Here is a 19765-nt window from a genome sequence, read left to right on the forward strand (position 1 = left end):
TCAATCCCCATTGCAGAAGCTTTCTTGCCGGTGTAAAAAGGGAAGAGAAAATAACGTCACCTTTCAAGCAGACAATCCTGAAACTACCCCATAGGCCATAGCAAGCAACAAGTAGTTGATAAGCTGCAGTTGTTAAAAAGTAATTTGAAGCTGACCTGCTTTCCCATGTTGAATGGGATGTATTTAATCATGTGTGCAATCTGAGGACTCATTGTAAGGACAAAGACAAGGATCCAGCAATATAGGCCAAAAGACACGAACATGGAATACGGAAAAGAAAGTCATCATAAATGCTATGCAGAAAACCTTGGTGATGGAATACCTGCAAAAATCATTAAACAGAGCAAGTATTATTCTTAAATATGCATTCATTAAAGCATATATTCATACAAATCTTAAGCAAGACAACAAGCATCCTAATGGTTGAAGAAATATTATCATGGGAAACAATCACATCCATTACGAATATGTTCAATTTTGTCTAGAAAATCAGACAGTGTCGTTGCCTTAATAGAATGAACTCCTGCGACATATATATTCATTACAGAAGAGAAATAAAAAAGATAAAATTTCAATTACCAGAACTTAAACTCTGGTAGACTTGGAATAAATGGTTTAAATTCATCAGACCCTTTTTGTAGGCAGTAAAGGCTCATCGGATCAAAAATCCTATAAGCAAATTCAGCAGGGAGGTAGATCCCAAGGCCAAGCCTTGAATATTCCGTAAACAAGGGCACCTATAAGCTGTATGAGGAGTAGTCTTATCCGCATAATACTGATACATACTCCAAGCATTGTGACAAAGGTGATCCCTTCCATTCAATATTAGCTCCACTTCAAACCCTACATAAGAATCTAATCAAGTTTATTAGCTTCCCCCAAAACATCCATTAACTCAATATTTTAGTAAGCACAGAGATAAAGCACCAGAGCTACTCATTTTCAATTAATAGAGGAGGAAAAACAAGTGTTCGGAGATGGTCGTTTAATTTTCAATAAATATTTTTTTCATTTTATTATTTAGAGTAAATTACACCGTTCCTCACTGAACTATACTCTCTCTCCTATTTTCCTCACCCAACTTTCATTTTTTTTAATTTTATCACTGAACTTTACAAATTAAATCATTTTGCTCACTCTGTTGTTAACTATTTAACAGTGTTATGACATGACACAATAAATGTCACCGGCCACCACGCTATTTTCGTTCTGGCCACTGCCGTTAATGGTGGTCGTTCGATCCCAAATTCATGGGCTGGCTCATCTCATCCCCTGAGACCGAATCTAGTGGTTATTTCACCGGAAAATATCCCAACCCCTGTGAATCTAGATTGAAATGTTTCGGCTTCCACACTTTCAATCTCAAAATCGTGGACTTCAAAGCAAGTTTCGACAAAATAGAGGTCGCATTCGGACTCACGGTGTCGATGTGAAGCGACCCATGAAATTTGAGACCGAACGACCACCATCTGCGGTGGCCAACAGTGATATCCTCAATCTTTTTGTTAACGACGTTAGAGAGATAACAAGTGAATGAGCAAAATAATTCAATTTGTAAAGTTCACTAAGAAATTAGAAAAATTAAAAGTTGAGGAGGAAAATAAGAGAGAGAGTATAGTTCAACAAGGAACAGTGTAATTTACCCTATTATTTAATACCGTTGAACGGAACAGCAAGGCGACTTGATCAGGGTAGTACGGTCGTTGTAAACAACGGAATATGCCTTCTTATCATTTCCTTTATCTTTTTGTTCTAATTCAAATATATCGGTAAACGTAATAATAATGACTTATTAAAATAATATGAAAAACCATACTATACAATACGATTTGATTATCGATTCCTACGCATTTTACATGTTTCTGATTATTCATTCTTAGTGGATTGCTTATGAAAGACAAATTTTAAAGTTGGAATATGAAAAACTGATCTGTTTTTTAAATGTGCTTTTCTAGACAAGTCTGACAATATATGCTATACATGTGTAAACTTGAAACAAGTGTTGGTTCGTAAATGCCCTTTATTGGCATCAATTTACCCATACAATAACGAAACATGAAAATGCAATGCTAAGATGCAAGTGTTTAGACCACCAATCAGTCTTATTTGGGAAAACTGAGCCCAACAAAATCTCAAAAATCATCCTTTAAATCACAAGGATAACTATGGTCTTAAGTTTAAACAAAAGGAACCATTTGCACAAGTCAAACTCAGCAAAGGCGATACCATATATGACTAATTAAGGAAAATTATAACAAAAAAATCTAGGTGTTTGTAGCCCTAGTGTAAATCTGCTGGCTCGAATGGGCAGAAACCAACCTAATCGACCCTCTTGCCATCAATTCCCTTATAGCCTTTCTAGCAAGTGATCCATTAATCTGCAAGGCACAAACAAAACAATATTAAGACTATCCAGATGCAGATTCATGTAATATGAATTCACACATACATCAAGAAGCACACAATGAATCAAGTGTATGCCAAACACCTTAATCAGAGAAACAGTTGATTCAAAAGAACTAAAGCTTTACAGTCATTGTAATCAAACAGAAAGAGTTCATCCCAAAGATACATTCGACTTACATTTCAAAGGTATCTTAGCTCCCGTTAAGATAATGTTTAACTTTCTTAAGCTATATTACAGGCTATAATCAAGAACCTAGATAAATACCTGAAAATCCCTTAATCGAAGAAATCCATGTGAGGAACAAGAAGACGATATTTGACTTAAATGGCCAAATACAGATTCATGTTATATAACTCATACATGCATTTAGAAACAGCCATATATATATATATATAACAGTAACCAGAGAAACAAATAACATCTAACTCTATTGAAGCCTTGATTAGAGAGATGGACAATTTGAAAGAATGAATTCTTTATGCATATTAATCGGAAAACAAGAGTTGATCCGAAATTTACTTTAGATTGGCATTCAGTGGTTTTAGCTGCCAGTGCCACAATGTTCAACTTTTGTAAGCTATACTAGGCACTATATTCAAGAACATGAATAAATCCCTGGACAAAACCACATCATTCGGTTCCATGTAGCATCAACAACTAATAGTATCACAATTTACGTAACCAAATGAACAAATTAGATCTCCACATCCAGATAAACAAGATCTAATAGCATCACAATTCACAAATGCAAAATCAAGGGAAAACACCGTACAAAGGAACAATTTACAAATAAAAACGATAAACACAAAAAGAGGTAAAAAAGAGAGTTAAAAGTACCCTCAAACGATCAGAGAGAATAGAGGGAGTGATGAGCTTGTATTTAGGAGCTTCGGCGAGAAGCTTATCATAAGTAGCTTGGTCGAACAGCACCATGTTGTTGACCTTCTCCTTTTGCTTTCCCTTGCTCCACTTCTGTTAATACCCAAAAACGTAAAGGAAAAAAGAAAGAAACCCAAATCATATCCAACTCTAAAACTGCATAAAATCAATCCCCGTCAAATAGATAGCAAAAATGAACTGACCTTCTTCTTCTGCTTGCCACCTCCAGACTTTGCAGGCTTGGATGATGGAGGAGGGGCTTTGTCTTTCTTTGGGGCCTGCAAAAACAAGATGGTTACAATTTACAAATCTAAAACAACGTTGGATTTGTATCTTTAAAGAAGATAAAAATCAGAATGTATTGAAGAATGAAGAGAAGGAGATGAACAAACCATTGGGATCTGCTGAAAATGAAGAAAGAAGGGGGAAGAGATGAGGGCGCTTTTAGATTTGGGTGCGCTTTTAGAAGGAGGGTAAAAAGGGTTGGCTTTTAGTGGGACTAGGGTTTGGGTTGGTTGTAGACGGCCCAAACTCATAACATAAACCCCATAACCTCACAAATAAATACAATTTCGATACCAGATCTGTTTGTTGGGTTAGTTAGAAGAATCTGTAAATTAAAACGTAAATTATTGGATAACGAGCTTCATCTTTTTTATATTCAATTTTAAATTTGACTCGATAATTTAATAATAAATTTTAATTTTATTTATCTTTAAAAAAATTTATTTACTCTAAATTTAATTTAAATATTATCTAAAAATTTAATTCGATATAATTTAACATAACTTTTAGTTTTTATATTTTTCGAAATAAAATAAAATAAATAAAATATTAATTTATTTGAATGAATAATACATTATTAATTTTTAGTATTCTTAATTATATACTATTTTTTACATATATTTTATTAAATATAATTAATAATAACTAAATAACCAAGTGGCCTTAATAATTAAAGAATTATATATATCTCTTGAGATTTGGATTCGAACATAATATTTATAGGAATATATAAACATTCATTGTCAAACGATTGAAATTTTTTCTAAAAGATACTTACCTTTACGCAAGATTGTCTAAAACCAATGTCTTTAGACCGATAAATGCGTAGCTCTAGCTGTTTCATTGATGAGCTGTTGCTCTAATACCATATGTTGATCATTTGTGATCTTAATCCTCTCGGATTATTGACATAACTCATGTCAAGTAATAAGGTATAAAACTAATTAATTCAACCAATAAAGCACTGAACTTTGGTCTTCCAAATTTCAGTCTATTTTCCACAATATGTTTGGCCAAGCATTAGAGGAAAAACCCCTCGAAAATACAGAGTAATCCTAAATCTCTTTAGAACCACCATTCAAGAATAATGTGGAACTAAAGGATTCTCACTTACATATCATATCATCCCTTCAATTCTATCCAACTAAAAAACAAAGAAAAAAAGAAGCATTGGTTTTTCAATTTTCTGCTATCAGTGAACGGTAGGTCTCTACATCAGCATAAGCCTCCAGTAAATTGCCCTGAAATGTTATATACCAGAACATTCAGTCTCGGTCTCGGGTATGATGTGAGTGCTAAATTAAAAAGGAAAAAAAAAATCTAACATGGGTATTTTCAAATTTTTTCCTTCTCCGAGTAACACCATATATATGACATGAATACTTCAAAAGCAAGGATCATACCAACTACATACAACTCCTAGCATCTGGCTCTCACACCGTAATTATGGCACAAGAGAAACCGGTTGAAAGAAACTAATCATCAAATGCACGTTTATAGGGTCATAAATTTACCTAAAAACAGAGCAGATGCTCCCTAGAATTCGACTGCAGCCTGAGTTTGCTGAAACTAAAACAAAGCTCTAGACAGCCATTTTCATCTCTATTCTATCGTGAGGATCATAGCCCATGAGTTTGAAATCAGATGCCACAAAGGAATCTATGTTCTTTTTCTCGGGATTGATCTTCAAAATCTGCATTTTAACATGGTAAGAACATGCTTTAGAAGTTACAAGGTTGCATGGTTTTAAGATTAATTCACCAGACACAATGGAAAAGGTTTAGGCAGTTTCTGAAGCTGCTCCTGCAGGGGCCTAACATGGGTGATATAAACATGTGTATCACCAAGCATGTGGACGAAATCACCAGGAACGAGATCTGTACACAATAGAAGAAATTAATAAAGGCTCTTACAAGACAAGGGTTGTCATGATGTCATCTCAGAGAAGTAGGTACCATTCACAATTTAATCCAATCCATTAGAGTCTAGACTTAGCAGGTTTTCTATTTATTTATCCCATTTACTAATTTATTCTCTACAAGTCTATAATACAAGAAAGCAACGCTATAAAAATGTTACTAGAAAAGATAGTCATTCTTGCTTCTTCCAGCAAACCTTATAACCCTTAACAGCATAAGATGACAATATACCGCAAACATGAGCAATCATGCATGTCAGGAGAGCATAAGATGCGATGCTAAATGGCACGCCCAATCCCATATCAGCAGAACGCTGATACATTTGGCAAGATAACTCCCCATTGGCTACATAGAACTGCAACATTCATATTGGAAAGTATTATTTTTTAAGTACAAAAGAAAGAGACACAAGCTCACTATTTGATACTGACTTGGGCAAACATGTGGCAAGGTGGAAGTGCCCTCAGTTTGAGATCAGAAGGATTCCAAGCTGAGAGTATAATCCTTCTATCATTTGGATTTTTCTTAATTTTGTCAATGACGTCTAACAACTGATCAAATCCTTGTCCAGTGTAGTCAGCATGCATGTCCGTATACCTGGAAAGTATCACAGATACAGGTAAAACATCTTGCAGAAAAATGGATCAGCATTCACCAGCCAAGCATAGTAAAATTCAAAATCCACCAACCAAGCACCAAAATGTCTCCATTGAAACCCATACACAGGTCCCAAGTCACCCTCCTCCCTATTAGTCAAACCAATGCTGTGATTGCAATTCAAACGCAAGTTAGCAACAAGAAGAAAGCAGTACTTAGTTCAACAAGAAATGAATAGCAAAATAGTCAAATAATACCTATCAAGAAAGTCCCTGGATTCATTACCATCCCATATGTGAATGCCATTTTCTTGAAGGACCTGTTAGTGATGCAAATATTTTAGAACGAATCATAACCCTCAGCTCTCATATATCAAAAGAAAACCAGCAGTTGCTAATTCAACCATCCTGCAAATAAGATCAGTTCATCTGGACGACAAAATTGTTTGATGGCCCAAGCAAAATAAATGGACTATTCTGAAACAAATCAAATGTCAACAGAAAAAAGTGGATCCCATCAGAGCATAAAGACGTTTAGCAATGTAAATGGTGCATGTTCATGTTGCTCAAGAAATTATCACCTTGGCATTAGTTGAACCACTGATGAACCAGAGCAACTCCTCTACAACACCTCGCCAAAATACTTTCTGCAGACGAAGCAACACTTATGAAAATCACTTTAACTGTCTACTTAACACTGAAAATAATATTCAAATGAAATAACTCCATTACATAAACATAATAAAAATGATAATGTATATGCCTTAGTTGTCAAAAGCGGAAATGTTCTTCGCAAATTGAATCGCATCTATGGACAACAAAATAAATATTCAGATCAGTGATCAGAAACAAAAAGATCGATTGAAACCTATTTCCGCAAGCAAAAAACATCAGGACTCTAACAAGATTCCTTAGATTACCTGGCAACCAAACTTTGATAAAGTACCAGTCCCAGTCCTGTCGTCCTTAAGATTACCATCACAGATGATATCTTGAACCAAATTCAGGTACAAGTACTCCTCATGTTTCTGAAAAATGGTCTTGGGCAGGAAAGAGAACTTCTTTACCTCAAATTTATCAGTATCTGGTTTATTATCAAAGACCAGATCACAGCTCTGGTTGTTTTGTTCAACTGTTGAGGTTCTCACACGAACATAAGTCGTGAAGCAATACCGAATGTTGTTTTCCACCAAGGGAAATGAAGAGCACCATGGCTGAAATACAGAGGAATCAATGGCAGGCATAAAAGTGTCACATTCAATGCTTGTCTCAAATTCTGTAATGTGAATAGCATCACATCCAGCTGCATTAACGGATTCCCTGCATTATACATTTGGGCATATAAGAGAGGGGAAGAAAAATAACTGAACAAAAGATTTTGCAAAACATTTTAAAAAATAGGTTCCGCACCTAAATATCTGGCAACCACCTATGACAAAAACTTTCTAGATTGAAAGACAATAAGGTGATGCAGCCAATAATTCCAAAGCAGAGGTCATGCTTCCACATATAACAACGTTCTCAGCAGTTGCAATATCAAAACTTCCTGACCGAGTCAGAACAACATTAAGGCGACCTGGAAGAGGCCGATGCTGAAGGGGAATACTTTCCCATGTTTTTCTACCCATTATTACAGCATTCTTTTTCCCAGAGTCTGATGTAGTCAGAGTGATCTCTTTGAAGAATTTGAGATCAGAAGGCAGTTTCCAAGGTAACTTCCCATCCTTGCCAATACCCTTATCTTTAGTCGCAGCCACAACAATTTGGTAAGTCCGCTGTGGATCAGGCTTTGCATTGCCATTAGAAATATCCATCGTGGTGTCAGCAGGCAACCCAACTAAAAGCCAAACAGAAGCTCAAGGATGAAGGCTAGCAACTGTAAACAAAAGAGACAATTTTTCTGGAAGTGCAGCAGAACCCATGTCAGAAACAAGATCGAGGTCAAAAATCAATGTGAAGAACATAAAAATTAAGACTCAAAAGCACAATTAAAATCCAGGAATAAACCTTCCAGGCAAGGGAATCTACCAAGCATTTACTGGAAGTATCCAAATTCCAATAGAAGAGTAAAAAGAAAGGTCCTTCGAAATGAAAACAACTATTTAATCAAGGTCAACCCCATTACATAGCAATCAGAAGTCACTAAAATCAGCACACACAAAAATCATATTTCAACATATCAAAATCCAAAAATTCATAGCCATTTTAAAACAAAAGATCTCAGGACTTAAAAAGGCATCTACTAACGATGCATGCAAGAGGAAACTCCTATACATTTCTAACAAATAATGACGACGGCACACGAGAATTTCCAGAGTAAGTTAAAAGGTAAACAAATAAAACTAAAAAGAAAAAGAAACAGTCATCAATAATCACGCCTCTACCAAACATGCAACTGTTTTAAATACTAAAATATTTCTACCATAATTTTACGGAACCAGACCACCAAATCACCTCTCCGGAACCAAGTTTAAAAATAGAGAGAGAGAGAGAGAGAGAAATGCGAATGAGTTACCCACCAATCGGAGGCGGAAACACAATCTTCGATCAGAAACGGTGAAAGGCCCCGGCTACTTCTTCTGCAACTAGGAAAATATTAAAAAGAAAGAAAAAGAGAGAGAAATTAGGAAAATAAATAGTGAAAGTTGGAGTGGGGAAGAGGAAGAGAGGGCAAAAATCCAAAAAACACAGGTTGACGCGGAGTATCACTGCCGCCTATTTTTATTTTATTCTAGCTTTTATTAATTGTTTTATTACTACGAAAATGACTACATGAGCTTTTCAATTTATATTGTGTAAATGCTATTTTGCCACCTCTTTTTGGTCTTATTTACCTTTTTTTTTTCTTTAATAAATTATTTGTTTTATATTTTTTTTGCCAAAATTTTAAATAATTACAAATATAGCCCTTAACATAGGGACGGAGCTATTTATGTCCCGGGGCCACTGTCTCTCCTATATTTTGTCATTAAAATATATATAGATAAATACTTATTTACACCTTCAAGTTTTAATTTATTTTGATTTTACCCCTTTCCATTTTTTGTTATTCATTATACCTTATCTATTTGAACTTAATCATGGTTTCGTCACTGGTTAACAACAACCAATAATTCGCAAATTCTGCTGTACAAAAATTCTTATACTTTTTAATTGTTAGATTAATGATATAGATTATTATTCTTTACAATGGTCACTAAAAAATATTGCTCAATTAGAGGACTTAATTAATTATTTTTTATTAAAATAAGGTGATTACAAAGTAATATATGTTCTAAATATTTTCAACTATTTGACTACAAACGCTCAATCACCTTAACAGTCACTTGTACTCAAACCCATAATCTATAGGAAGAACAATAATTTCATTATTGGTGTTTGTATGCTTGTAGAAGTTTTAGTATGACTATGACAATATATTAAAGCATTTTCCATTATTAATATAACAAATAATTATAATTTTATAATACATGTATATTTTATATTAGTGTTTGTATGTCAATATAAGTTTTAATATGTCTATAATTGATATTATACAGCATTTTTTATATCTTATTACAATCTTATATGATATGTCTGAATAATCATAAAATATTTGAAGAAGACAATAAATAGGTAGTAGTTATTGATATATTATTGTTGCGGCTAATGTGTCGATAGGACATTGTTTTGATATCTTACTGTCGATTCGAGGGGGAGGGGTAGTAGCTATTAATACTTAGAAATGTTTTTACTTTTACAGAAAAAAAAAACATGTTTATAGTTAGGGGTAAATAGGTAATTATGATTCAGTCATGAATTTTACAGTTGGCCACATTTGGTTATTCAATTGGATTTTGGTGGGGTCTTAATAACTACAAAGCAAATGACAAGTAATTGGATGAGTTTGGTAGCCCATCACTACAAACATATGTAGCTTTCCCTACTTTGACAATGTTTAACCATCCCTGTCGATCAGGCAAAACCCTCTCGTTATTTATTTATTAAAATGATGCTCAAATTGTGGAATTCATATAAGGCTTATTTAAAATGCCACTTTAAACATCAAAAGCATTTTTATTAAAATGTTTAGGATTTTCAATTATTTCTCAATATTTTTAATAAAACAAATCTGATTAAACTATACTGCAAAATGAAACTTGGATAATGATAAAGATAAAAGATAAAGGAGGCCAAATGAAGTTTCTCTGGGCGCACGTTAGCCGGCCTAATGGGTCCTCGGTTTCTCTTCTTTGCTTCTGATTTCTTCTGCGGTCTTGTTAGCAGAGATTTTTTTGTAGTTGTTTTTGTTTCTTTGGTATGGATTCGTCGAGTTTGAGTCTTGATTGGAGGAATTTATTTGTGGGTTCGAAGAATCAGTCGCTTGATTTTTCCCCCCTGAGATTCATGATGGAGCTGTTGCGGTTAAGCCTCCTCTTGAGGTAATTGAGGAAGGCATTGCTGATTGGAATCATGCCCTAGTGGGTCAGTTCATTGGCGTGGCTCCAAGATTTTCTTCATTGCAGCGTATAATCGTTTCGATTTGGGGGAAATCTTCGCAGGTGAAGGTTAGTTTAGCTGGTCCTAACCTCTATGTGTTTTCGTTTACGGATGCTAATCTGAGGGATTGGGTGCTCGATAACGGTCCCTGGCATATCCAGAATAAACCTCTGGTTTTAAGGAGGTGGGAGCCTGGATTGCAGAGACTCAATTTTGACCTAGCACTAATGCCTATCTGGGTTCAACTCTATAATATCCCGCTTGAGCTCTACACTCAAAAAGGACTTAGTTACATAGCTAGTGCATTAGGTAATCATCTTTTTATGGATTCCATCACTGCATCTCGTGAGAGGCTAGAATTTGCTAAACTGTGTGTTGAGATTGACGCTGGCAGTGTTCTCCCTGATGTTATTCATGTAATGCTTAAGGATGGGTCGTTTGTGGAAATAGAAGTGCATGTGCCATGGATGGCTCAGTCCTGTGCTACCTGTAAAGTGTTTGGGCATCATGTTAGCTCGTGTACTAAGATTAGGCAAACTTCTGTTAAGCCTAAGGAAGTTCAAGTCTGGAGGAAGAAAGAAGTCACCCATTCTGATGAGACTGGTAGTAAGGAACCTCTGTTTACTATTGGTGAAGCTACTTGTGAGAATCTTACTTCTGTTGATCATGGTTCTGATCTCCAGGTTGGAACTGCCATGGAATCATCTGTCCAAGATCTTCAGGAAGCTAGTGAGGTCATCCATCTTGTTGGTCTGGGGTCTAGTCCCATGCAACTTGTTACTGTTGACCAGTCTTCTGTTTTGAAGGATCATAATAGTGACTCTAGTGGGCTTGTTAGCAACTTGGGGGTCGAGGGAGTTGTCAAGCCTAGTGAATTTCCTTCTCTTCAGGATTCTCTGAAGAAGAAGACTAGGGGTAAGAAAAAAGAGAATGTTGGTTCCTCTAGTAAGGTAGGAAACTTGGTGGATGGCCCCAGGAAGACCAGGGCTGCTTCCATTGGTGTAGCTTTGTTACTTAATGCGATTAAGGCTAAGAAGTGGGATTATTTGGATAAAGTGAAGAGTAATGTGGTGTCTTTGGGTCCTGGCTGTGATGTTCCTTCCTCCTCTTGATAATGATAGTAAGCTTTTGGAATGTTAGGGGGATTAATAACCCCCTAAAACAGGCGAAAGTGCTTAAGAGGTTGGATTTTTGTGAAGTGGATGTTATTTGTCTTATGGAGTCTAGGATTAGAAGGGATAATTCAGCCAAATTTTCCACTGTTTTCTCTGCTGATTGGAATTTAGTTGAAAATTATGATTGTGTTGATGGGGGCAGATTATGGATTATTTGGAAGAGGCAGCTGTCTTTTTCTGTGTTGAGAAGATGTGATCAGGCCATCTCTATTATTGACACTATGGATGGTTTTCAAACTGTTATTACTGTTGTTTATGGTACAACAGTGGTGGTACTAGAAGAGGTCTTTGGGAGCATTTGAAGACTGTCAAGAATGCTATTGGATCCTCTTCTTGGGTGATTGGTGGGGACTTCAACATAATTACCAGAGCTGAGGAAAGTTCAGACTTCGATGTTATGGGAGTTCATAATTCTACTGACATGAAGGAGTTTCAGGACTGCTTGGAGGAGCTTGATCTGATGGACCATCCTTTCCTTGGGCCTATCTTCACTTGGTCAAATAGGAAGGAGGGTTCTTTTTTAGCTCGGAAGCTAGATAGGATTTTGGTTAACTCTCAGTGGTTGTTGGATTATCCTAATTCTTTTGTGGAATTCAAAGCTCAGGGGGTCTCTGACCATTGCCTTGGGCTTTTATGGTCTCAAAAGGGTATTTTGATTAAGAAGCCTAAACCGTTTAAGTTCTTTAATTGTTGGTCTTCACATGACAAATTCCTGACAATAGTTAAAGACTCATGGCAAGTGCACTGTGCAGGTTCTGCCATGCAAGTTCTGTTTAGTAAAATGAGAAGGCTTAAGCCTCTCTTAAAAGAGCTCAATAAGGAGTTTTATTCTGACATCTCTGGTAGAGTGAAGGGTAAAAGATCTGAGTTGGAGCAAATTCAGATTTTTAATTTGACTCATGTTGAGCAGAGAAGAGTTGATGAGGAGAAAAGAGTCTATGATGAGCTTGTTAACTTGGAAGTAGGTGAGTCTGAGTTCTATAGACAAAGAGCTAAGATGCATTGGTTGAATGAGGGAGATCTCAATACTAAATTCTTCCATCAGAGGGTCGAATCCAATAAGAAAAGAAATACCATTAGAGTAATTAAAGGTGAAGATGGTCAATTTTATGACACTTTTGAGGGCATGGCTGCTGAACTATTAAGTTTTTTCACTAGTCTAATTGGAGTTGAGGACCCTCTTGTCAAGAGTAGTTCTATTGAAGATCTGAAAGGCCTGTTAAACTACTCCCTACCAGAAGGAGATGTTGATTGTTTAATTAGTGAAGTGACTGATATGGAGGTTAAGGAGGCCTTGTTTAAGCAAGGTAAGGACAAGAGCCCGGGTCCTGATGGGTACACCTCTGGTTTTTTCAAGGCTGCCTGGGATATTTTAGGTGCTGATTTCACTTCTGTTGTGAGGTATTTTTTCCAGACCTCCTGTTTGTTGCCTGCATTCAATGCCACTACCATTGTTTTGGTTCCTAAATCCCTTAATGCATGTCTTGCTAAAGAATTCAGGCCTATTTCTTGTTGTTCAGTAGTTTACAAAACTATTACAAGAATTCTAGTCAATAGACTTGCTCCTTTCTTTCCTAGTATGATATCACTTAGTCAGTCAGCATTTGTTAAAGGCATGAACATTGTTGATAACACCTTGCTAGCTCAGGAAATTGTTAAAGGCTATTCTAGAAAGAGCCTTTCTCCTAGATGTGCAATCAAAGTTGATTTACAGAAGGCTTTTGACTCTGTTAGTTGGGATTTCTTGTTGAAGGTTTTTACTGCTATGGGTCTCCCTTGTACTTTCTGTAATTGGATTAAGGCCTGTATTACTACACCTATGTTCTCTTTTTCCTTAAATGGTAGCTTGGTGGGGTTCTTTAAAGGAGGTAGGGGGATTAGGTAAGGAGATCCTTTATCTCCTTACCTATTTGTTTTAGCCATGAATGTTTTGTCATCTCTCTTAGATGTTGCTGCTAAGCATGGTATTTTTAAGTTCCACCCCAAATGCAGAAGAATATCTCTCACTCATCTATGCTTTGCGGATGATCTTCTTGTTTTTTGTCATGGCTCTTTGGACGCTGTGCTGGGAGTGCAATGCACTTTAGATAAGTTCTATGAGCTTTCGGGTCTTAAACTGAATGCCCAAAAGATAGAATTATATGCTTGTGGTGTGAACATGTTTGACTTGGAACATATCAAAATGGTTATTGGGTTCAGGGTGGGACAACTGCCTGTGAGGTATCTTGGTGTGCCCCTGGTGACCGCAAGCTCACTGGCAAAGACTGTGAAGCACTTTTGACCAAGATAAAGGACAAGCTCAGGATTTGGTCTAACAAGAACCTGAGCTATGGTGGTAGGCTCCAATTGATTAAATCTGTTTTATTCAGTATTTTTAACTATTGGAGTAGGCAATTGGTTCTGCCCAAGGGTGTTATTAAGGATATTGAATGCCTCTGTATGTGTTTTTTCTGGAAAGGCAGTGATTCTTCAGCTAAAGGGGCTCGTGTGGGTTGGAGCCATATTTGCTCCTTAAAGTCTGAGGGTGGTTTGGGTCTTCGAAGCCTTGTGATGTGGAATAAAGCTTGTTGTTTGCTCCTTATTAAGAACATTTTGGCTAATGAAGGCTCTCTGTGGATTGCCTGGATCAATGAATATTGTTTCAAATCAGTTAGCTTTTGGGATGTTGAGTGTAAAGCTCACTTCAGTTGGATCCTGAGCAAGCTTCTGAGTATGCGGGAGGAGGCTAGACGTTTATTCCTCCCTTGCCCCAACTGGAGTCTTATTAACGGAAAATGGATTTGGGACAATATCCGGGATTGCAAGGCGAAGGTAAACTGGCATAGACTGATCTGGTTCCCTGCTCACATTCCAAAATTCTCTCTTGTCTCGTGGATGGTCATTCTCGACAGATTGCCTACTAAAGACAGGCTTGTTCGGTTTGGTTTGGATATTGACAATGTATGTGGTTTGTGTGGCTCTGGCATTGAATCTCGCGATCATCTTTTTGCTGAATGCCCTTTTGCAAAAGAAGTGTGGGGGATTATTTTAATCGCTTGTGATATTCGTTATGACCTTAACAGTTGGGGTGACATTTTCAATTGGTTGATTGTAAACTTGAAGGGCAAATCCATCAGAGTTCGTATCATGAAGTTGGCTTGTACTGGTCTGCTGTATTTTGTCTGGGAGGAGCGTAATCATAGACTCTTTCGAGGCTCGACTCGCTCGGTTGATGTAGTCGTAAATAGCATAAAAGAGGATGTTAGAGTCAAGTTGTGTAGATTTGGATGTCCTAGGATTGAGGATGTTAATAGCCATTTATACTTGAACTGGGGTCTGTATTGAGGTTCTTTGTTTACTCTAGTAGCTAGGCTGCTTTCTTGGATGGAATATAAATTACTTATCCAAAAATCTGATTAAATTATAATAACTAGAATTTTAAGTTGTGAACTATAAACGTTTACTATCTATTATTTTTTAAATTTTGATTAGATATTGTTTTGGGCATTGAAGAAGTAAAAAAAAATCAGCTAAAGATTGTCAATGGTAAACGCTTAACTATCTCTCGTCCAGACTTTCGAACCTTGAAAAAACCCCCCAAAATGTCATTTTTTGTCAGTAATGCTTAGACACTACCGCACATAGAGTTAGGAAATACTACTAATTTAGGTATTTATAATATATATTTTTTCCTCCCTTGTTGAGTGACACAGAACAAGAGATCATCTCGCACTGCTGTCGCAATCCGTCCGCCTTGTGGTCGTTTATGATAAGCAGTCACAACATATTTAAATTCGAAAATTAAATCATATTTATATATGATTTTTTCCTTGGGCGATTTTATCTCTGAACTTAGCCTATAAATAGAGAAGCTTTGTTAGCTTCTCAACACACTCTCAACACTCACTCAACACTCACGTATCCTCTCTCAAAGCTTTCTAAGCATTCTCTGTTTTTCGATGAAGAAGAGCAATACTATCAGCAGTACACTCCAATCTCAGGTGTATAAAATCTCCGAGCGATCGTGCTAACCTCGAGGGACAATCCTCTTGTTGAAGCGATTACACACAACGGGACGAATTTATTTCTAAGGCAATGGTTTCACTACAACAAGATTCTAATTATTCGATTATTTATTTTTTATTATTATGTTCGATCAATGCTAACAGTGTGATTTTACCATCCCATTATTTCCAACCTCTTTAACCTAAAGAAATAAATAACATGGCATCCTCTATTTCCATAAACACTCCAATCTTGAAAGTGGGAATTTAGGTTGAGATTTGAGAGTTACAAAATTACATTAAATTTTGATTGATATTCCCAATTTTTATTTAAGTCTAATTTAATTTCAATTTCATCACTCCATTTAAATTTATATTTTAAAGGTTTATGTTAGATCATAAGATAAATATTAAATTATTTAAATTCGAAGTTAATATCCAGTTTATTATATTTTTCACTGCACACACGACCTATTATTAAACATAAAGTAAGTTATGAATTATGATTAAACTTGCATTACATGATAATGAAGAGAAGAGTAATAGGAGAAAACCAAATCTAATAATAATGGACAAAAATGTAATATAGAAGAGCCAAATTGCATGATTTTCATATTCAGATTGAATTATTTTTGTACATATTATCGTACAAAAATTAGTGTAAAATACACCGGTAACTAACATTATGCTTAAATTTCACATGTCGAATATTAAATGGAGAATCAAAGTGAAATGAATCCTTGTATGCTTTGAGGAACAATCTTCCCCAAACGTAAGGTTTTATTTATATAGAATCAAAGTGAATGCGTTTTTGATTTGTAATATATTTGGTATTACTTTCTTCTTCCAATGTGAAAAGAAGAAGAAAGAATAAACTTTCTTACTTTTACGTGGCAACGACAGAGGGAATTACAACACTTTGTCAATGTAAAGTTGGTTGCATAGAATCCGTACTCCCAGATTCCCGCGACATGAAACGCCACCGTACAAACACGCTCCCTCGTCTCAAATCTAATCATCCTTTTACGTGGATTCTCGCTTATCCTCCCCTAAAACCCCTCAAACTTTTACCATAATTTCAATCATGTCCCCACTTTAAACCCATCCAACGTCGATTAAACTCCCAGCAGACAACAACAAATTCCCCCGACAAACACTGAATCTAAACTCCCTGCCAAAATCTAAAATATAAAAGTTTTTAAAATAATTATTATTTCAAAATCTTCTTTTTTCGTCAAATTCGCAATATCTGTTTCCCGAAGAAAATTGCTCCGCCATGGCCAAAGGCAAAGCTCCGAGGAGAGCTATCGAGTCTTATACACTTAGGCAAATCAATAAGACAATTAAAGGTAAGCCTTAAGAACTAAATAAGATGAGAGCAATAATAAGTTTTTTTTTGTGGTGTCCCTAAAAGTTGTGGTGGCAATTGATAGCGGGGGATTGCGTGTTGATGCGACCAGCGGAGCGATCGAAACAGCAATACGTGGCGAGAATCGAACGGATCGAGGCGGACACACGTGGGGGAAACGTGAAGGTACACGTGAAGTGGTATTATCGGCCGGAGGAGTCGATCGGAGGCAGGAGGCAGTTCCACGGTTCTAAGGAGATTTTCTCCTCTGATCATTACGACGTGCAAAGCGTTGATACCATTGAAGCGAAGTGTACGGTTCATAGCTTCAAAAGCTATACCAAGCTTGATGCTGTTGGAAACGAAGACTACTTCTGTCGTTTCGAGTACAATTCCTGCACCGGTGCTTTCAATCCTGATCGTGTGGCCGTGTAAGTTATTTTTCCTTCAGTATTTTCATTTTACTTTTACTATATTTTTTAATTTCTGAGTGGCTAATGGTTTTCATTTTCCCACCAAATTGATATTCTAGTGACTTAATGATCATTTTTTAAAAAAAAATTCTAGTTATGTTTTGATTAGTTAATCACTCGACAAGTAAAAAAGAAGTTGGTTATACATTGGCTTGAATATTAGAAAAGGAAATGGTTAAAATTTTATGTACGGAACAGTTGTAAGTTAATTGCTTAAATTTGTGCATTTTGAGCTGCATTGTTCTTGTCTCGAAGTATATGAAAAGGTTTAGTTGGTTTCAATTAATAGCAATACTTGGTTTAATTAAAGTTTTGGGAAATTGTTAAAAGAACTTGTTCATTTTCATTCATTCAATAGACACCATTACTTGCTTAAATTCAAAATTAAAGGGTTTCTTTTAGCATATTATAGGTTGGGGTTGTTGAGGTTTTACTTAATGTTGGCAGTTACTGCAAATGTGAGATGCCTTACAATCCTGACGATCTAATGGTTCAGTGCGAAGGCTGCAGTGACTGGTAGGTTGGATGCTTTGGGTTATTTTAGCCGACTAGTTTAGTTTTTTATCTTATATGTGACGATTTGTGGATTAATATTTTGTATGAAGCTGTTCAAAATATGAGCACGAGTTCTCCCCATAATGGTTTTTGTTCACGTATAACGACTGATAATTTTAGGTGGTCAAATTAATTAAGAGACAATGGTAGACTGGTAAGCTGCAATTAATGTCTGGTCGAAGAGCCGATTTTACAGATCGGATAATGAGTATTGAGATTGACTTTCTTTCTGGTTGTTGGAATGTTGGGAATCTCTTAAGAATGCCTCCCCGGGGTTCTTCCTTCCTTTTTTATATTCTCTAACCCCTCCAACTTTTTCCTTGGAAATCGAGATGTAGGATGACAATTAGAGACGGAGATTCGACATCTAACAATCTTGATTTATTCCTTTATTCTTACATCGTGTCGGACAGTGAACCTCCTATTATTAGCACTTAACGGTCCAGCTTAAAAGATGTTAGACTCATATAACGAGATTACCCCTTTGAGAGAATGCTCCGAAACCGAGGGTTTCAATCGATTCTTGGAGTTCCCCGAAACGGCCTAGTGTGTTTCCGGTTCAGAGGGAATTGAGTGCTGGTGTAACACTTTTCTAGCTATGACAGATTCCTTAGATGTTTTATAACTGGAGTTTCAACACTTGAATTTCTTTTTTCTCTAAGTATCCATGTCGGGCATGATACTTTGATTCGATGGCTCTTTCTTTGTTAGCTTCTGTGAATAAAATACAGCGGATTTATACAGTATGGTGTAAAAACGGTTGCCATGTTCAGCATATACTTTTGATTCAGGTTTCACCCTGCTTGTATAGAAATGACGGAAGAGGAGGCGAAAAGGCTTGATCACTTCTTCTGTGAAACTTGTTTACCTGAAGGTCAGAAGAAGTTGCGGAATTCCCATGCCAATTCCAGACACTCGAATACAAAGGTATTCGTATTCCGTTCTCTTTATGTTCCTTCTCGGTAGCCTTTACTCTATGATGCTTCGACTAATCAATTTCTTAAAGTATCCATTTCCAAAACCCAAAACCCGTGTCTACCACACAACCAAGCTTTTATCAAATACATAAAAAAAAACTTGGAAGAAATTGAACAAATTTGCATCCGACACTCGAACATGAAAAAGAGAGTACATGTTGTTGAACATTGTTACATAAAATTCTCGTATGAATCTAGAGCTCACACCTTAAAGAGATCCTAGAGGCCGCTGATTATATCATTTTTTGTATTGAGAATAACTTGGAGTCTTATGTTTACATGAATGGATTTTTGTTCCCACCATGAACAAGTGTGTGTATTTGTGCAAACATCGACACTGTGTTACAGGTGGATACAAAACGGCTACGGAGGTGAAGAAGGGTACATAAGCCTAGTGCTTTTTGTCAAGAGAATGGAGTGGTTTTCTAAATGATGGCCGAGTTTATACTGACTCACTGGTTTGAAAACCTTCTGTCCTGATTATAGGGTTTGGGGCCAGTCAGTAGAGCTCAATTATGCTTTGGTTGTAAGCCAGTTGTTCGTCTCTGGTTTGTAAATTAAGTTTGTGTTGCATACTATGTTGTTTTCCAATTTATAAATTTATTACAACCCAATCCAGATTTTTATAGTATTTCACTAATTGAATTGGTGCAACTTAAAAATCATAATATATGACAAGATCAATCACA

The 19765-nt window shown here is 36.2% G+C and overlaps 2 protein-coding genes and 2 pseudogenes across 2 annotated transcripts; 1 reads left to right on the forward strand and 3 right to left on the reverse strand.

Moving 5' to 3' along the window:
• Positions 1 to 1469, reverse strand: LOC120128128 (annotated as a pseudogene).
• A 741-nt stretch (positions 1470 to 2210) lies between these two features.
• On the reverse strand, positions 2211 to 3815 carry LOC120128149 (40S ribosomal protein S25-4-like). The gene is made up of 4 exons (XM_039145905.1): positions 3679 to 3815; positions 3490 to 3564; positions 3245 to 3379; positions 2211 to 2378 (listed from the first exon to the last, which is right to left on the reverse strand). The coding sequence occupies exons 1-4, from the start codon at positions 3679 to 3681 to the stop codon at positions 2265 to 2267; spliced, it is 327 nt and encodes a 108-aa protein (XP_039001836.1). The 5' UTR covers positions 3682 to 3815; the 3' UTR covers positions 2211 to 2264.
• Positions 3816 to 4550: 735 nt separating this feature from the next.
• On the reverse strand, positions 4551 to 7986 carry LOC120128147 (annotated as a pseudogene).
• Positions 7987 to 16952: 8966 nt separating this feature from the next.
• Positions 16953 to 19580, forward strand: LOC120128152 (chromatin remodeling protein SHL-like). The gene is made up of 5 exons (XM_039145909.1): positions 16953 to 17072; positions 17157 to 17502; positions 17992 to 18060; positions 18891 to 19026; positions 19425 to 19580. Exons 1-5 carry the CDS (start codon positions 17000 to 17002, stop codon positions 19449 to 19451), a joined length of 651 nt encoding a protein of 216 aa, XP_039001840.1. The 5' UTR covers positions 16953 to 16999; the 3' UTR covers positions 19452 to 19580.
• Positions 19581 to 19765: the final 185 nt, after the last annotated feature.

This window comes from Hibiscus syriacus, unplaced genomic scaffold, assembly GCF_006381635.1.
Source record: "Hibiscus syriacus cultivar Baekdansim isolate YM2019G1 unplaced genomic scaffold, ASM638163v2 tig00110474_pilon, whole genome shotgun sequence".
Lineage (NCBI taxonomy): Eukaryota > Viridiplantae > Streptophyta > Magnoliopsida > Malvales > Malvaceae > Hibiscus > Hibiscus syriacus.